Genomic DNA, 19,821 nt, shown 5'->3' on the forward strand with positions numbered 1-19,821 from the left:
CTAGCCATCTTAAACTTATAACTTGTTGAGAAGTTGAGACCTGCTGTGTTTCAACAACACATATGCCAGAAGTAGTGAAAGCTGAGTGAAGAGCAGATGACAGCCTGACTGAGATCCTTCTGAGATAACAGATGTGGAAGGCCATGGAAAGGCCATGGAGGCTTCCTTTCTAGACTCTCCAGTGTGGTGAGGGGAGTTGTTGCCGAATATTAATCAATAAAATCATCCTTGGTGTTGGCTTTTGTCTGTTAAGGCTTAAAGAGCACCTTTGGAAGAAAGAGGTGGAAAGAAAGGCATGAACATGAAAATTTTTTCAAGCTGAGTAGAGCATCCCCTTTGGTGAGCTGAAACCCTGGTTTGGTTGCTGGTGGTTGGCGGTTGGTGGTTAGTGGAGAAGCGAACAGATCTATGTCTAAGTTCCAGTTGACACTGTCAATTTCTGTGAAATATGGTTGAAAGATCCGGTTTCCACTAACACATCTGCTAGGCCTCTGTACAACTAATCTGCCTTGGGTTCTGTGCTTATCCGGCACTGGCCTGAAGAGTTAGTTGCAAAGCTTGCGCCAGCGTCAGGATAAAAATTGTGCTCCCCTTGTTTGATGATATGTGTGTCTCCCTTGTTTTGTTGTGCACCAGTCAGTTAGTCTGTTAGAATCAACACCTCCCCTGGAAGAAGCTATTAACTTCTTCAAAGCCATTATCTCCTTCATGTTGATATGTAGATGCTGTAGTCTGGCGAGATGTACCAGATCTGGCAGGCCCCTGTCTTATGTCCACTTTCCATTTGGGCTCCCCAACAAGCAATATCCGGTCTCTGCGCCTCGGCGCGACTACTTCTCTGGTCCGTTTCCTGGAATCCACTTGTCATATTGAAATTCCTTGAGCACCACCTAAATTGACCAGCAGCAAATTATTCAAGTGATGTGTGTGTGATACATTTTGAGAATACCATTGCAGCTTCCTCCTTATTGAGCATGCATTTGGGAAGCATGCAGTTGGCATGCCATGAACCAGATGCCTGAATGACATCCTTGAAGTCCTTTTGGACTGTGACTGTGCATGCAAGTAAAGGGATGAGATGGGATGATTTGTTTAGGGATAGACTCTTTTGGGCTGCCGGGGTTGAGCTCTTCTCACTTGTAGACAGTCAAGTCTCACATGGGCACATGTATTCACTTGTGCTAGACTGGACAGAATTTAAGGATAACCCTCTCCCTGGGCATCTTAGCACTGCTATAACATATTCCCAGACATTGGGAGTCTTCCCAAGTTCTGATAGTTGCAGGCAAGTAAGGATCCAAGTAAGGAATTCTTTTTAGCACTGGTAAGCTAAAGCTGGAACTGGAGTACGTGATAAATAAGGAATAGGAGTATGCGCAGTAGATATAATGAGAATTTCAACAGATAACTGATAATGAAAAATTTAGCCTCAACGCAGATACTTCTTGCAACTTAGTTTTATATCCACAGTTCTTTGTAGCAGTGAGAAATGCTAAGTTACCAATCCTGTTACCAGCAGAGCATCTTGAAAAAGCTCAAATCAAATCAACATCTTGAATTTTGGAATGTCCATGAGTGTCCATATGTTCCATAAATCAAAATTAAATAAAATCCTGTTCCCCTTCCTTGGTACTAGGAACAGGCAGGGACCCTATCTAATCCCTTTCGATTTTGCTGACTGGCCTAATAGCTGGCTGCCTCTCTTTTTGCTTTGCTTGTGAAACCTCTTGGAGGCGTGGAAGGGGGCTTCCTGGCATGCCTCGAAAAGGGGAACCAAAACCGTATGTACCTGTAACACACTGTCTTGGTGAGACAACATCCATCTGTCTTTCTGAATTAAGTCTTCTCTTTCTTTGAGAGAGACAGAGAATCTTCCCAGTTAAGAGGCCAGGCGAGAATCTGCTGGCAGAGAGTCTGAGAAACCTGCCCCTCACCAGGGTTCTTGAAAGGACTGACCCTCCCCCTCTGCCGAAAAGAACCACCTGAACCCCCCCTCTAGGCCGTCTACTCAGGCCCACCCCTCTGCGTCTCTACCCCAGGATATGGGAATCCCTGCAGCAAATCTTGTCCATCCCTTTCGTTTTCTGCTTGCAAAAAACTTCGGTTGCACCTGCAAAAAATCTTTAACAGTTTACATAGACTTAGCTTTGTCCTCCATTTCTTTAAAACTGCTTCACAAGTGACTGAAAACACACATCAGACTGTAAAAGGCATCTAAAATCCCTTGTCTTAACACCCTCAGCTAATTCTGATCCCTCAGCCAGGCATGCCTGCCTCGAGAGGCACTAGTTCAGACACTCGCGGGCCTCCAAAGCAGCATCAAAACCACATGTTAAAGAATGCTTATAAACACAGCAACTCACATGTTCCTAAATTTACCAACTCTTATTTTCCAGAAAAGCATCCACCTAGATTTCAGTTGTGATTTCAGTTGTGAAGTATTATAAAACTGGAATTAACATATGAGCCTGACAATTCCAGGAAGAAGTATCAAAAATCTTTCCAGTATCCCTTTCTCCTTCCCCTCTTTTCATCCGAGACAGAGTTTTATCCCAGTTTAAACTTAGGGTTTTTAGTTTCAGTCCTGGGCTATTGTACTGGTCCCTGACAGTTTCGGCAGGGCACTAGGACTCTTAATCAGGCTTATGCAGCCCTAGGCCCTATAGTACCAGGAGAGGGAGGCAAGGGACGGGGGTGGGGGAAGGCAACACATTCCCCCAGCCTGATCCACCATTCACACCACATTCTGGCCTTCCCATGCCTGTGCTGGGGAATTTCTAAGTAAAAGCTAAAATTCCTAAGCTATTCCCCTTCCCATTTGGGAGTCTCCCTCATGATTTTAGAGTCAGGTGAAATGAGATGCTCTCAATCTGAAAATGAGTGGAGTGGAATCATCTCCATCAGAATCAGGAATCATCCACATCAATCCAATCTTAGGGAGATATACCAAATCTTCTCAACTACGTGTCCAAGCCATCAGACACTGTTCCAACCTTACTATCTTAACAGGAGTTCACCAGAACCTTATCATCAGAGGCATAGAGACCTCTGCTAATAGTAATACCTCTCAGGGCTGAGGAACAGCATATGTTTCTTGGGCACAAGAAGACAAAGCTTAGGAAGCCTCCACTGAAGCTAAGCAGCCTACCTCTCAAAGAAGTTTTGGAAACAGAAGGAGGGCTCTACCTAAGTACCTCCAAGAAAGAGCCTGAACAGTCTGAAAGAGAAGCCACCCCCTCCTACCTCTCCTGAAAGGCATCATCCTGTAAAGAAATCTCTTCTGGAGACTCACGCAAAAGACCTAGGCTCCAAAACCTCTTTGCATCTGGGGGCTCTCGTTCATCAACCCTAGGTTTCACACTGGTCTCCCGCTGTCTTGTACGGCGGCTTCTCGCTTCTTGGGACGGCATTGAGCAACGGAAACGCCGCACACATTTTATGCAACACAAAACAAACAACAGCCTAAGCACTGTCTAAACTATGCTTTATCCAAGAGGTTTAAAACTAGCATCACAAGAGCGGCAACAACGGCGTGCACACACAAACAATAAAGGTATCCACAATGGTAATGTAATCTCTGTGTCCATCTGACACCGGTTACATATTATTTCAATTCCGACTGAAACTTATCGGTTGAGGCAAGAAAAAAACAAAAAACTTCTAGTTCTGAACTAATGGCTTGGGTCCGGTCTGAAACTCCGGTTTCGTCGATCCGTCAAGCGCCAACCTGCAAGACATAAAACTGCTCGTGCGTAACCGGACCATCGGCGAATCGGGACTGAGGAATAGGGCGTGGCGTCTGCCATGCGCATTAGCCGCGTCTAGAAAGATCTCCACAGGGAGGATTTTTTTTTGTTCCCTCCCTTCTGTCATGGTTAACAGCCCAGCCCCCAAGCCCCATCTGCTCTGGTCTACCAGATAAACTCTTTGCCCCCAAGACTTATTCTGGTATTGCTGGGGCCTGTCACATATCCTACTCAACAGGGGCTCAGCATGTCTGACCATCCATCCATCCAGGGTGTTTTTGTAGTATGACCTACCCATTATTTCCCCCTCTCCTTTGTGGCAATATGGTTTGATACAGGGTGGGCAAGCAATGTAGGCAACCAGTGAGTCATCCCACCTCTGCAGCTTTACTGATACCCCTGGTCTCCAGTGGGGATAGTCACCAAGCGATGTCCACGTACCACCCTCCCTCCCTGTCTCCCCATCAGTCACCCGAGCCATTAATTAAACCTGGGTTGTCCCAGTTGTAAACACCCCTTATTCCTCTACACCACAGGACTGGCTAGAATTTTTTTTATCTGTTTTTAGTACTTTACTGGTGGAACAGTTTGCTTTTTGCAGTGCTAGATCAACCGTTTTTTTTTCTTCTTGTCCTTTCAGGAAAGCAATCACACATTATTCTGTGGAGGCTCCCCTATCTCTGCAGTGGTGATCTGCCTCAGCAGACCCCTCAACTTTACCTCTTGTACACTGAAATTCAACACCCAGTCTCTAAAGGCCAAGACCATCATCCTAGGCAGACTATGGACTTTTTTTGCTCTCTTTTTCTCTTTGGCAGCCAGACAGGACAGTGCCATAACAAAGCCTGTAAAGCTAAGACAATGTTGCATATACCTACACCTCACCAGGCTACAGTATCTCTCCAATTCTTGACAGGCCAAAGTCCTGTTGCTCTGACCTGCAAGCTGGTGTATGTTCTCCAAAAGGTGGTGTTTACAGTCTCCCTCCCCCATGAAGGGCATGCCAATACTGTCTGCTTACTCCCATCTCTTTTTAACTGGCTTTTCAAGAGACTTTGTTAATCAAACCAAGATACTGGGGCCAGAGTCACCATCCCTCTGTGTCACAGAGTAAAAAAAAAAATCTGTTTTAAGATGTACAATCACAAAAGGAAGATGCGCTTGGCTATCCAAGACTAATCCTGGCAAAGCTCAGAGTTTAACAAGTAATACAGTACAGTATTTACATTAATAATGACAAATGAATATAAGCATTAATGTCAGTTTAAGTAATATTCTTACAGTAATGAGTACACTGAAATCAGGGGTCTTGCAAGCACATATTCTGTTTGGAAAGAATTCTGCAAATTAATGTTATACTTCCAGGGGTTTCTGAATTTTCCACACAAGTCCAATGCATCTTTCAGCTGGAAAAAAATATCATTAAATTCAACAACTTGGTTGCTGCAGACAGACAAAGCCAGCTAGTAATTCAGAGAGCAGTCATAACATGGAGCCCTTACAACCAGCTTACCTTCAGCTTTTTCAAAGGTAATTAGGGCAGCAGATGGGTCTTCTGGTAGAAAAGTAATATCAACAATTTCTCCTCCTCCATTTCTTGAGCGCAGAAAATGGATAAAGAGCTTGTCTTGTATCCTTTCCTGTGGAAACTGTGTTGGGATGCCAGTCACACAAACTGTTCTATGATTCATGCCTAGACTAAGAAGAAAAAAAAAGTTATGGACTTCCCATAACTTTCCATCTGTGTTGTTGACTTTCATTTATCCTTGATGTGTGGGACTTGGTTCCAACTCTTGGAACTGACTTGGCCGTTATAACAGCTCACGCACACCTAAAACTCCTGAACTAAGTCCATACCCAGAATGCCTCTCTCTAGATTACCTCAGATTGAGTTTGCATCTATAAACAAGGACAAGGAAAAGCACTGCTGTAACCATTGAAGAGGTTTATGTCCAAGGTCATACATGAAGTAGCAATTAACCAGGACTAAAATCCATTCCGTCAGAGTCTGAAGGAGGAGGAAGGAGGGTGGGGTGTCAAGGATAAATAAAGATTGACAACGCAGATGGAATGTTATGGTAAGTCCATAACTTCTTTACCTGATGTTGTCAATCTTCATTTATCCTCGACATGTGAGACAGAGTGCCCAGCTATCTTGTATCTTGGGAGCCTTACGTTAGGATATTCCTGAGCACCATAGAACCAAATGACGCTCTTCCCCTGGAGACCAAATCCACTTTGTAATGAGTGATAAAGGTATGTGGAGAAGTCCAAATTGAGGCTGCACACATCAACTATGGAAGCCTTAGAGTGGAAAATTGCAGACGTGGCTATAGCCCTTGTAGAGTACGTTTTAACTGGGGCTGTTAATTGGAGGTTTTACTTAGTGTAGATACAGGTTATGCATTCTCTTAACCACTTAATGTGACCATTGAAACTGAGTTACCCATGGAAGGACCTCACTTAGATAATGTGATCTTTGAAACTGATTTACCTATGGAAGGGCCTGAAAAAGAAACAAATAGCTAGCTGATCCAACTTTCTGAAGTCTTTAGTTCTGTAGAGATAAAAATGCAATTGCCTGTGATTATCTAATAAATGTAAGCAGTTCTCCCTTGTTAGAATTCAATAGATTGATTAAAGTTTGGATTTGTTCTTAGTGATACCCTGTCTTTGTGAAAAATCAAACATGGAGGTTTTGAAGATAATGTGTGAATTTCTGAAATCCTTTTAGCAGATGTAATGGCTATTAAGGAAATGGTATTCCATGAAAGAAATTTCAAATCACAGGTAGCTGCCAGCTCAAATGGGGAATGGACCAAGGACTGCAAAACCATAGTGAGATCCCAGGGAATGAGAGGTTCCCTGTAAGGAGGCTTTAATCTTAAGGTTCCTTTCAGAAAAAACTTGCACAGCCTATGTGAGATTTAACAAATGTTCTTCAGAACGGTTATAGAAATTAGAAATAGCAGCAAGCTGAACTTTGATGGTAGGAGAAGAAGCTCCTTGTTCGAACAGCATAGACAAAAACTGTAACACCTTGTCAGCTGGTGCCGAAAAGGTATCAAATCCATTATCGCATGCCCAAAAAGAGAATCTTTTGCATTTGCTGAGGTAGAGTTTCCTAATGGAAGGTTTATGGGAAGCTAACAACATTTTTTGAACTGAGGAAGATGAGTTATTTTGCCTGGCAATCAAGGGAATTGGAGCAACCAAGCTGTAAGCTTGAGGTTTTTCAGGTCTGGATAAACTAGTCCCTGAGGATGGGACAGGAGTTCTGGATCCAGGTCCAGAGTCCATGGACATGAAGTAAGTAAGACCAAAGAAAGGAGAACCAGACTTGGCGAGGCCAAAATGGAGCAATGAGAATCACCCTACTCTTCAACCTTATGGCTTTCTTTAAGAAGAGGGTATTAGAAGAATGGTGGGAAGGGCAGAGAGTAGTCCCAAAGGCCAATCGTGAAGGAGAGCATCTCTCGGGGACTCCCCCTGAGAGGGGATTAGGGCAAAGTAGCTGCTGCACCTGTTGTTCTGGGGTGATACAAATAGGTCACAGCAAGAATGGCCCCAGAAACAGAAGATCTCCTTAACCACTCTGGGATTGAGAGACCACTAGTGAGGCAGGAGGATGCACCTGCTCAATTTGTCTGCTATCACGTTTGAGATCACCGGGATGTGCATTGCTACCCAAAAGAGGTTTGGACAGATCGCCCATTGCCACACCCTGTGGGCTTCTCGACACAGGGGGTAAGACTTGGTTCTGTGTTGTTTGTTGATGTATCAGACTACTGACATGTTGCCTGACTGAATTGTAATTGTTCCTAAAGGCGTGTAACATTAAGAGCACTGCCCTCAGTTCCAGAACACTGGTATGCAGGTTGGCCTCTGTTGGAGACCAAGTGTCTTGGACTGTTCTTTCCTGAAAATGCCCCCACTCACCTGATCTAGAAGGCATCCATGGAAATGCCCCCACTCACCTGATCTAGAAGGCATCCATGGTCACTATGGCCATGGGAAAGGGTGAAACAAATGGTCGGCCCAAAAGAATCTCCTCAGATTCCATCCACCAAGATAAATCTTTCTTGCAACGACTGGTAACTTGGATGAGGTGATTCGGAGGATGAGTGAGGATAGACCTTTGGGAGGCCAGAAGCCACTGCAAAATTCTTATGTGGAACCTTGCCAGTGGTACTGATGTGATGGCTGCCGCCATGGATCCTAGAGCTTTTAGAGCTAGTAAGGCTGGAACATTGTCGTTGGACAGAATAATGTCTACCTGAGATCTTATTTTCTGCAGTCTGTGAAGAGGAAGGGAGGCTATTCAAGAGGTCATAGGCAGGCTCCCATGAACTCAAATTGTGGGGTCGGACTTACTTGAGATTTGGCAAAAATTCACAGTTATACCTAGACAAAAGCAAATGCGTAGGTTGAAATCTCTTGTCTGTTTCAGTAGACGCTTGGTGGGAGTGGTAATACGCCAGTCTCAAGTGAGCTGTTACTGTTACCATACACTTAGTGAACACCTGGGAGGCTGTGGTGAGACCAAAGGGCAGAGCTCGGAACTGATAATAACTGGCTCCCAGCCGGAAGTGGAGGAACCTCCTGGAGTGCTTGTCCATTTTTATGTGGTAATATGCATTCTGGAGGCCTACAGAGCACATCCAATCAGCTTTCCCCAAGAAGGGGAGAATAGACTGAACCATGACCATCCAGAATTTTGTCTGTTGAATAAACTTGTTCAGAATGCCGAGATCCAAAATTGGTCTCCAGTTCCCTGTCCTTTTTGGCACCAGAAAGAACCGTGCGTAGAATCTGGATCCTATCTAGCATGGTGGGACTTCTTGGATGACTCTTTTCTAGCAGCTCTTGAATTTCCAGAGCTGCCTGATCCCTCTGACTGGGTGGAACAATCAGGGATCCTTGGAACAATCAGGGATCCTTCTTCCTATTTTTGGAAAGAGAATGAAGGGAATGTAGTATCCCCTAGCAATGATCCTTAGAACCGAAGCATCTGTTGTTATTTTTTGCCAGGCTAGTGAGTGCAAGGACAGTCTTCTCCCAACTGCCTCCAGAGGCAATCAATCAAGTCTCACTTCAGGAGCGCTGATAGGGATTCCCTGAGAAAAAGTCTCTGGAACCCCAATTTTGCAGGCCACCTCTGCCCCTTGGTTGGCATCTCCCATTATAGCACCCATCTCTGCCCCAAGGGGAGTCAGTACCACACGTGTCCTGGAAAGGTCCTTGAGGTTTCTTGAACCACATTTTTTCACTTCTCTGGTTCCTGGAATAGAAGTGTTGGGGAGCAGAAAAATGTACACCCATGTCAGATAGTGTTTTTCCATCATTTTCACACCTAGCCAAGGTATCTTTAACTTTGGGACCAAAAAGGTAAGATATCAAGCAGAGAGTTGACAAATGTAGACTTAAATGGCTCCACAAACTCACACAAGTGCATCCAAGCATGCCTCCTTATGGCTACGCCCAAACCTGCTGCCCTAGTTGTCTCTTCTGCTGTATGCACAATAAGCCTCATGAACAAATTAGAGATGGACTCCAAAATGGCAAGAAGAGGCTACTTTATCCTGTACCTTAGACACAGCTCCTGCGAGGGTATCTGAGAGCTCCTGGATCAGATCCCTCTGATGTCTAGTGAAGTGTGTCATGAAATTTAACGACCAGAAGGCAAAGGCCGAAGAAGAGTAGACCCGCTTCTCAAAACTGTCCATCACCCTGGACTATCTGGTTAGGGGGATGAATGGTGGAAGTTTCTTCTGCTATTTCCTTCTTGGTGGCTGCCACAACCACCATGGCATCTACTACTAAACCTTTGGCCCAGTGCCGATTGTCCTCTGGAGCTGAAAGGATTTTTATCTCGTCTCCTGGGGACTGGCTCTACGGAATCAGGGGCCTTCCATGTCTGCTGTGGGATCAACTTAATAAGATAATCAGCTGGTAGGGTCACACAAGAGGTAGATGGGTGAGCACCAAAAGCTTACAAGTACACAGACTCCTCTGAGGATGGGTCTTGGGGCTTCCAGCCAACCCTTCTGCTTTAATATTTCAAGAATGTCTCCAAAGAAGACATCTTCTAGGAATGACCGGGGAACCTTCCCAGTCATTGAAGTCAGTGTCCTCTGTGACAGATTCCTCCGGGGAATCAAGGTGTTTTCCACTTACATGACCTTTTCCGGGGCACCTCCTCAATGGGACATTTTGGGGAGGACACAGAAGAGGTAAAGCCCTGTACAGGGGTGTTCTGTAGCTTTGGTGCTCGCTGTCTGGGCGTGGAGGTTGGTGGAAGCTCTAGACCAGACAGAATCCTGGGAAAATGCTTTGATGGGGAAGAAACCATGTGAGAGCCTGTAGAGGCCAAGGCCCTCTCCATAACTTGAAAGGCAGGTCCCCTTGAAGAGGGATCGGGGCCCAGAACTGGGAAGGACAACCTCTGAACTGTGGTTCCAGCCCACTCCAAGGAAACCACCATCAAGATCAAAGCCAAAGAGGAGCCCACAAATGGTGCAGTGGAGCAACGGTTCCAAGGAAGCCAAGAAACTCAGGGCAGAGACTGGGGCTGAAGGCATGAGGGCTGTTGGCACCAGATCAGCCGGAACCAGGGAAATCAGAGCTGTGGTCTCTAAAGCCACAGTGGTGGTTACAGGAGGAATGTCTGGTGGAGTCTTTTGAGAATAGGTCCCATCTCCAGAAGGGAGTGAAACCTGGGAAGAAGGTGAAAGACCCCTCGCCACGAAGAGCTGATCCACCAACCTCATGATGTCAACTTCTGTCAGACTCCTTGAGGAACGGACAGAAAAGGCTGAAGGGGATTCTGGCCTCTCTTAAAAGGGGCTTGGTAGATGTCACACAAAAGGGAACTATTGAGTTTTAGGAGCTAAAAGGAATTGTGGTTCTAATGGAGCTAACAGCACAGTGGAAGGAACCGGTTCCAAGAATACTGTTTCACTGTAACTGGCACCGAGGAAGGAGAGGTGACGTGAAAGGTCGGTGCCAAGATGGACGGCACTGAAACTTGAGGTGCCGAAGTTGTTAGTGCAACTGGAACTGAGGGAGACAGTTCCATAGATTTTTTGTTAACCAACTTAGATTCTGCAGTAGGTGTGGGAGCTGTCCGAAGATTTAGATCTCTTATGTGCCAGAGCCAAAGGGGATGCTAGCACTGAGAGACTCCTCTTCTTAGCGTGTACAGTCTTTGAGGAAGAGTAAGAAGATGAAGGAGAAGACGCATTCGATTTTGATGTCTTAGGATGACTGGACAAAGCCTCAAAGGATATTTTTATCAGACCTTTTAAAATAAGCTTATTTTTCCTCTCTACGAGAGCCCGGTGGACTAAAAGCTTGACATATATTGCATTCTTATTGTAAATGTTCTGGACCCAAGCAACAGATGCAAGATGATTGCTCATCAGAATTGGGCATTTTTTTTTTTTTTGCCACAAACAGAACATTATTTAAAGCCAGTTGTACTTACTCTTATCTGCATTCTTGATTGAGAAAAGGAATCAATGGCAGAACACTCGCACTAAAATATCCACACATACACAAGAAGAGAGAAAAGACAGAAAAGCTACAAACAAAGGTAGGCCAAACCTACCAGAGGTAGGAGTAAAGGGATAGCACTACCAGCAACGGTAGGACAGATACCACAAGGTAAAGAAGGAGAAAGGGATAGTACACTCACTCGAAAAAAGCAACTAAAGATAAACAGGGAAAACTAACAAAAAGTGTGTACGAGTAAAGTAGGAGAAAAAAAGGCTTTAGAAAATTTTTAGTATTGATCAAGGAAATAATAAAATTACAGTAAGCTCAAGGAGAATTTGGCTGGCGCTTCTTTACAAGAAGAGCAGCAAATGAGATATGAGGTAATTAGAGGGGCATTCTGTGTAGGGTTTTAGCTCAGGGGTTTTTGGTTCGCATGAGCTATAACAACAGCCAAGCCGGTTCTAAGAGTCGGAAAAGAGTCCCATACGTCAAGGATAAAATGAAGACTGCCAACATCAGATGCAACACTTTCACAGTAGTTAGTTGCCTCTAGCTGTTCAAGACAGCATTCCAGTCTAAGGGGTTCTACACAGTTTTAACATTCTGCATTCATGACTGATGCACAAAAGATCTGAGGAAGCAGAAAGCTAGAAAGCATACCAGATTTATGCATGGCATATCACATCAATAACTCTGCTACACAATCAGAAACAACTGATCTAGAATGTAATGCTAATCTGGATCATTCTTTTGCCAAGAACTCCTAGTACATTCTTAAATGGAACACTTTGTCACAACTCTACAGATCTAAGATTCATTAAATTGTATAAAAACTATATTTTCAAGATAAAGATTAATGCATTTTTATATTCTAATGTAATTTCTATATTTCTGATAAAGCATCGCATTACATAGTACACCAATCACAGCAAAGCCTTTTTCATGATTATTAACACCATTCCATAAAATGTTACGCATTTCTCAAGACATTTCAAAAACACTGTTTAGATTTCATGATCAAAACATTCCTAGATACAAACCTGGATTTAGAGAGTCCTTAGCTTCTACTCTCATTTTAGTTATTTTTATATATATATATATATATATATATATATATATATATATATATGCATACACACACACACACACACACACACACACTATACATATATAGTTAAATATAACTATATAACTTTTATATATTATATACACACACACATATATATATATATATATATATATATATATATGTGTGTGTGTGTGATATATATATGTGTGTGTGTATATATATATATATATATATATATATATATATATATATATATATATATATAAATATATATATATATATATATATATATATATATATATACACACATACACATACACACACATTTCTATATATGTACGTATCTATATACTTATATTTAATATCTAATATATGTGATATGTAGATATACGGACGCATGAGATGCAATGTCATTAATTTTCAGTTGCCAGGAACTACTTTTTTTATGCACCGCTTAACAGAGTTAAACCTAACATCCAGTCTCCAAAGGGTAACTGTTGAGCATAAGTCTTTTTACCCTGCAGTTTGGTACTGTACTACCGAAAATTGGTCAAATGTTTCTGCTTTGGTTTTCAGCACTTAGTACTACCTTTCATACCTCTGCAACTCTTAGCGCAAGAAATCTGGACAAAGGCAAAAATAATGGGGGGACAAAGGTCCAAAAATACTACTCTCAAACACAGAAAGCTGATAAAATAATGTTTTTTTTTTTATTCGCAAGCATTTTATGAACTTTGGTTAAAAGTCATTATTTAGTGGTTTTATTCCTCGATGATTTTCTAGGAAACTATGAATTTTATGAGGGACACATCAAAAACTCAAGGCAAAAATCTGGACAGTTGAGAGGCATGCTTGAAGACTTTTCTTAGTAACTACAATTATTGTGTTAACCCAAGAACACGGTCTTTGGATCAGATCTAATTTTTCAATGACGCAAAAGTAAATTATATGATATTCATAGGCAATACTAGAGTCTGACTGGCTATTGATCATATGACTAATGTGTGTTTCTTATGTTAAGTCCATATAACATAACATTTTAAACTACAATCTTCAGGCTAGTGAAACTAAAATAAATTCCAAAAATATTCTGCAATAATTCAACCTGAATTAATTACAATACTTGCACTTAAAGAAGATGTATGTGATCTCTTTTGGTATGACAGCAGAAAACATTGCCTTATGGCTCCTGCACTTCACAAATGACACAGAACTGTGACAGTCTCAATGCTGACATGGTCTAAAGAAAAAAAAAATCAGTTACAGCTTGAAAGCATGATGGGCTGCTTAAGTCAAAATATACTCAAGTGAAAAGTCATTTTTAAAAAGGCATTAAAAACCTGCATCCCCTTACTTAATATAAATAATTCTGAGGCAGCGCATCCTCAGGGCAGGCTGACCTTTTTTCACATAAGCAGATTTCATGCAAGTGGTCAAGTGAATTCCCGAATTGTTAATAAGTTAGGAATTGTGTAAATATCAGATAAAAGTACTAACACACAGTTATGCACTCATGTTCATATTAAACGCAAGCTTAAAACTTTGTTAAATATGTGAATCAGAATTGGTGAACATCATTTTTTTTAAGAAGCCACAAAGAAAACTAGTGAAAATGAGCATGCATTCTTCCAAAGGTTGTTTTGCATGAAAGATATGCAACATATTTTCTGACTGTAAATAAAAAAATCATCAAGGATTGAAAATGATGGCTATGTTCAGGACCTTGGATGTAGTAATACCTATATGTGCAGTTCAGAGAGAAAATCTTAAAAGCTAAGAGTTACAAGACTACCTTTGATAAGCAAACTAAAGATGCATGATTTTAGTAATGTACAATACAGGTCAGGATTCAGACTTATGAACGTAAAAAATATATAGTGAGCACTGAACCACGGCAATGAGTAACTTAATAAAATACTTTAATGAACAGACTGTAACAAACAGTAATGGTGAGCTCTTTTGCAGTCAAGCTGCTTCATCAGACAATGTTCATTACACAGCTCCACCCATATATACATTTCAAAAATTTCTAAATGCAATTAAAAACAATTTAAAATAGAACAATTAAGATTTAAAAGGCCAGTGTAGAATTTCAGAGAGACTGTCCTATAATGTAGTTACACATATACATATTATCTACATAACATAAAAAAACTTAAGTTAAACCAAAGATGTACTAATATATGTATGAAAAACACTTAATTAGCGTAACGGTCTATTGATCAAGACCGGTTGAACAGATACCTTATCATTGAGGCCTCTGCCCATATTCGCCCTCATCCTAATGATTCACTCAAGTTCCCTGTTTTCAACTCTATTTCTAGTGGCCCCCCCCTCCTTATATTGAATTTAATCTTTTCAATAACCATAAATCTAAATTCATGCCCCATGCCCATAGCCATAACATGTCGTGAAAGTGCATTGGTATCAATGTGTCTGGATATATCATAGAGATGTTCCCTGATCCTGTCTCGTAATCTATGTGTGGTCATCCCTATGTAAAATGAACAACAATTTATGCAATAACTTAAATATACCAAATTGGTACTATTGCAATCTGCTCTCAAAGGAAAACTCAACTGTTTGCCTGTATCTGGATAGCAAAATCCACCAGAGCCATCCAGATATTGGCAAAAACTACACAGATTACAGGCCACAGTTCCATGGCCACTCTCTACAGTACAATTACCAGCTGATATACATGGCTTAGGGCCACAAAGTATCCTTTTGAGGGATTTCTTATTCTTGTAGGTATAATGCGGAATGTCACCAACTATTTGCCTAACATCAATATAAGGAGGGGGGGGGCACTAGAAATAGAGTTGAAAACAGGGAACCTGAGTGGATCATTAGGATGAGGGCGAATATGGGCAGAGGCCTCAATGATAAGGTATCTATTCAACTGGTCTTGATCAATAGGCCGTTACACTAATTAAGTGTTTTTCATACATATATTAGTACATCTTTGGTTTAACTTAAGTTTTTTATGTTAGGTAGATAATATGTATATATTTAACTACATTATAGGACAGTCTCTCTGAAATTCTACATTGGCCTTTTAAATCTTAATTGTTCTTATTTTAAATTGCTTTTAATTGCATTTAGAGATTTTTGTGATGTATATATGGGTGGAGCTGTGTAATGAACATTGTCTGATGAAGCAGCTTGACTGCAAAAGCGCTCACCATTACTGTTTGTTACAGTCTGTTCATTAAAGTATTTTATTAAGTTACTCATTGCCGTGGTTCAGTGCTCACTGTATATTTTTTACGTTCATATTGGTTTATTGCTTGAGCACTGTTTATCCACACAGCCTACCGGTTTTCTTATTCATAGACTTATGCTTTGCAGAGGCAGATATCTACTCTGTAGCACAGAACAGACATGAATAACTAAGCAGAGACTTACTACAAAAATAGAAAGCTGTGCCTTAATGAGGTAGACAAGGTGGATAGGAAACAACATAAGTGAAGCAGACCAACACAGTAGAGAGTACATGAAAAATGGCAAGGGAGCAGTCTTGTACCTAATTGTGTAAAACTCATGAGAGCACATACAAACATTAAAGCAGGTAGTGTGAACTGCAATAGCTTTCTACAAAAAATAAATAAATTATATACACCAAATGTAAAAGGACCAGTCAAAGAAAGCTGGACACCTTTCTAGTTCCATGAATGGGGTGGAAAGGTGGAGTACAGGAAAACAGGAAAAAAAAAGCAGGAAGACGGTACAGTAAGCTAGGATAACACATTTTTTGTGGGGAAAGGTCCTATTTTATACACTTAAAGGGAGGAGGGGTAGAAGGTATAATGGGAATCCTCTGCACAAGGTTGGGCCATCTATAGACCCGTGAAACTAAAGACCCACAAGTCTCACTGCAAAGCCATGGAAAGAATTATCATGGAAATTATCAATAATGATATAGTAAAGCTTCAGACACTGGACCCAACACAGTTTAGTTTTGTCAAGGGCAGGTCATGCCTACTCAACCTGGTGGACTTCTTTGGGAAGGTCACCAAAGCAATGAATGAGGGCAAAATGGTTCCTACTGCCTACCTTAACCTGACAAGGCATTTGACAATACCGTACTTGTGCACTGTTGACAGATTCAGGAGGTTAGGTACATATCCATATGTCACTCTGTGAATAGCCGACTGGCTCACATACAGGACCCAGGAAGTAAGAATCGGGGAGTCCAGCTCTACAAAGAGGTCAGTCACAAATGGAGTCCCTCAGGGATCGGTCCACTGCTTTTTTGGCATTTCTCTAAAGTCAAGGTCAATGTCATTGGTCTCTGGTTGACTAAATTTGCAGATGATTGCAAGTTAAGAGCGGTCACTGAATCCCACACTGACACAAATGTTCTTCAAGAAGGACTGACACCGACAACTGCTATCAGGACCATGGACTATAACTAAATGCTAAGAAATGCACAAGTCAAAGTAAACTTTGTCATACAGACACACACACAGTGCGAGTTAAATGAAATTACGTTGCTTCATTTCCAAATGCATATATCACTTAAAACCACAGAGAATAACAAGGACATATAACAGTACAGTAACATATGCATATACTAAACAAGACTGGCAAGATCTGAGATACCTGTACAACACAGGTAGCAGCCTTCACCAAATATTGCACATGTGGAAAAGCAATTATTGCACATGTGGAAAAGCAATTATTGCACAGAGCATACAGAATGTACTGAATAGCACAAGTATATTGTACGAAATGTTTAGTTACTACTGATTGCACTATTAAAGCAGCTTGATGTAGGTATTGCACAAAAGAGATAGCTATACTACTGACTGGTCCGGTCACCAGCTATTGATATGTTGTAGAGTTCAACAGTCTGATAACATGTGGCAAGAAGCTCCTACTAAACCTGGAGGACTTGCAAAGCATACTACAATATTGTTTTCCAGAAGATAAGCAGGAGAACAGTCCATGTGCAGGGTGAGCATGGCCTTAGATTATTTTTCTAGCGCTGCTAATACATCATGCTTCTTATAGGGCCTATAGAGCTGGAAGTGGAGATCCAATGATGATCTCGGCTACCTTCACCACCTTCTATAGGGCCTTTTGGTCCAAGACTTTGCATTTCCTGAACCAGACCATGAGATTGCTAGTCAAGGTGCTTTCAGTGGTACCCCTATAGAAGGTTTTGAGGAGAGAGGAAGGGCGATTAGCTTGCAGAATCTGAGGAAAGAAGTGCAGGCATTGATGTGCTATCTTCGTAATGTGGTTAGTATTTGTTGACCATGCTTAATCCTCAGAAATATACACACCCAGAAATTTGGTGCCTCTCATTCTCTCCACTGTTTCCCCTTTAATTACGAGTGGGTGATGCAAGTCCTGATTCTTTCTGAAGTCCATTACTAACTCCCTGGTTTTCTTCACATTTAGGGTCATGTTATTAATATCGCACCAGTTAATGAGGTGGTTCACCTCATCTCTGTAGGCAGTCTTGTCTCTACTTCTGATAAGACCCACTACAGTGGTGTCATCTGTAGACTTGTTGATCTTGTTCGAATTGCGTCTAGCGATGCAATTATGATTTAATAAGGTAAACAGCAGAGGGCTCAGAACACATTCCTGAGGGACTCCCATGCTTAGTGTTAAGCTCCTTGAGGTGTTGTTGCCCAAACATACTTTTTGGGATCTATCAGTGAGAAAGTCCAGAATCCAACTGCATAAACCGGTGTTGATGCCCAGCTGGACAAGCTTCTCGATCAGGTGTTGAGGGATAACCTATTAAAGGCGGAGCTAAAAATCACTAAATAGCATCCTTACATAACAGTTTTTGTTGTCAAGATGTGCGAAGGATTCATGAAGAGCAAACAGAGGTGCTGGAAGCTGTTGAAGGCTGGAGGAGTGGATGATGATAGGGGCACTCGGTGATCTAAAAAGGGCAATTTTTTTAAAACTATTTACCACCACAACATAGTTTCACTTGGAGGACATTTTAAGCTTAGCCAATTTCCCTTTTGGTGCTTGAATTAACATTTCCTGATTGGCCTTACCTATCTCATGGTTGACAATTGTATATTAGCTCTAGTGAGAATAACTGTGATCATACCATAGATAATTTGAGGGAACCCATGCAAGGGATTCAACATTTAGCAACTGCCTCTATCCATTATTGGCAATCCTGGAGTACATTTTCTATTACCCAATCCTTAGATCCATGTTGCATCTGAATATGGACAGGGATGAGCTTTGTTTTACTTGAATTGATAGTCTGTTCTGGAACAGTGGTAGTCTCTGTGATATATATCCATCTCTCTACAATATTCACTTTAGATACCTGGACTGAGTATTTCTGATACCATTTGACTTGCTGAGGTTTAGTAGGGCCATCAGCATTAGGTTGGAGGATGCCTTGTATGCCAGACACAGATCACCTCTAAGCACTATGTAGGACATTGAGTATAGTGATAAATCTTTGAGGTGGTCCATGCAAGACTTACTGTTCAGGACTTGTATTCTTTTAGTAAGGTATCTCTGTGGGTATTCCAATTGTTGCATGGGTCTGGAGAGATGCATGCCAAAGTGGGCATTATACAAAATGATTGACTTAATGAGGGCTTTGTAAAGGGGGACAACAACATTTCTAGATCTAGCAGCAATCAACTTGTTTATAAGCTGTGCAATATAGAAAGACTTTCTTATGACTCTGGGCACATATTTGTCAAAAGTTTGGTCACTGTACACACATTCCCAAATGCAAAACAACTGGGTCTGCTCTCTGGGGGGTATTGTCAATTCGGCAGTTCCCTGGAGTAGATGACTTCCCAAATGATGCAATAATGTATTTTTTGTAGTTTAGTTTCAATTCATGATTCTGGCACCAGTTATTGTTTGGGACAAACCATCCTGCATGATGGTTAAGTCATTTGGAAATTCAATAACTGCTTCTAGCTTGCAGTCATCTCAAACTTAGTTGGCCAAAGCCCTTTGGTATTTTCCTTTACTTTTGAGATGTACATGCCAAACAGAAAATGTCTCAGTACCAAACCCTGGGGGACTCTGTTAGTGACTGGTCTCTTTCTGGAGGTGCCTTCCCCTATTTTGATATCCTGCATCCTGTGAGCAAGTTAGCAATCCAGCTAGTAATGTAAGCATTTGTTCCTTGGATTATTCACCTTTTGTACTATACCTGAGTAGGTGATTGTGTCAAAAGGCTTAGCCAGGTCAAGGTAATGTGGTGTGAACTGTTTTACCGTCATCCACTGGTTTGGTGACAAGAGTAAATCTTGAAATTTGCCCAGGATTGTTAGCCTTTTACACTCTTTCTCACAATTCTTCTCCCAAGAGGTTGAAAGAGCATATGTTTGACTGTCCCTGATTTTGTGTTATATTTTTGTTCTGTTCCTCATAATGTGTGTGATTTTCTGACAAATATATGAGGATTTTAAAACTTAAATAATAACATCTGAGTTTCAGACTTCTAGACTTCATATCCTTCAGGAAAATGCATGCTATTGCAAAACCTGTTATTCTAGC

General features: G+C 41.6%; 1 protein-coding gene across 3 annotated transcripts in view; it reads right to left on the reverse strand.

Annotated features, from left to right (window-relative positions):
• The window catches only part of LOC122787763, a 580,606-nt gene that overhangs the window by 437,348 nt on the left and 123,437 nt on the right, over window positions 1–19,821 (reverse strand). For 2 of the 3 annotated variants that reach the window (XM_044054660.1, XR_006362597.1), the window contains exon 2: window positions 5,260–5,439. In XM_044054660.1, the coding sequence (XP_043910595.1) occupies window positions 5,260–5,439 (180 nt within the window). Of the gene's footprint in view, window positions 1–5,259; window positions 5,445–19,821 lie in introns of all 3 variants that reach the window. The other variant, XM_044054661.1, reaches the window with a different exon arrangement.

This window comes from Protopterus annectens, chromosome 13.part0, assembly GCF_019279795.1.
Source record: "Protopterus annectens isolate FY-2018-M chromosome 13.part0, PAN1.0, whole genome shotgun sequence".
In the NCBI taxonomy this organism is placed as follows: Eukaryota; Metazoa; Chordata; order Ceratodontiformes; family Protopteridae; genus Protopterus; species Protopterus annectens.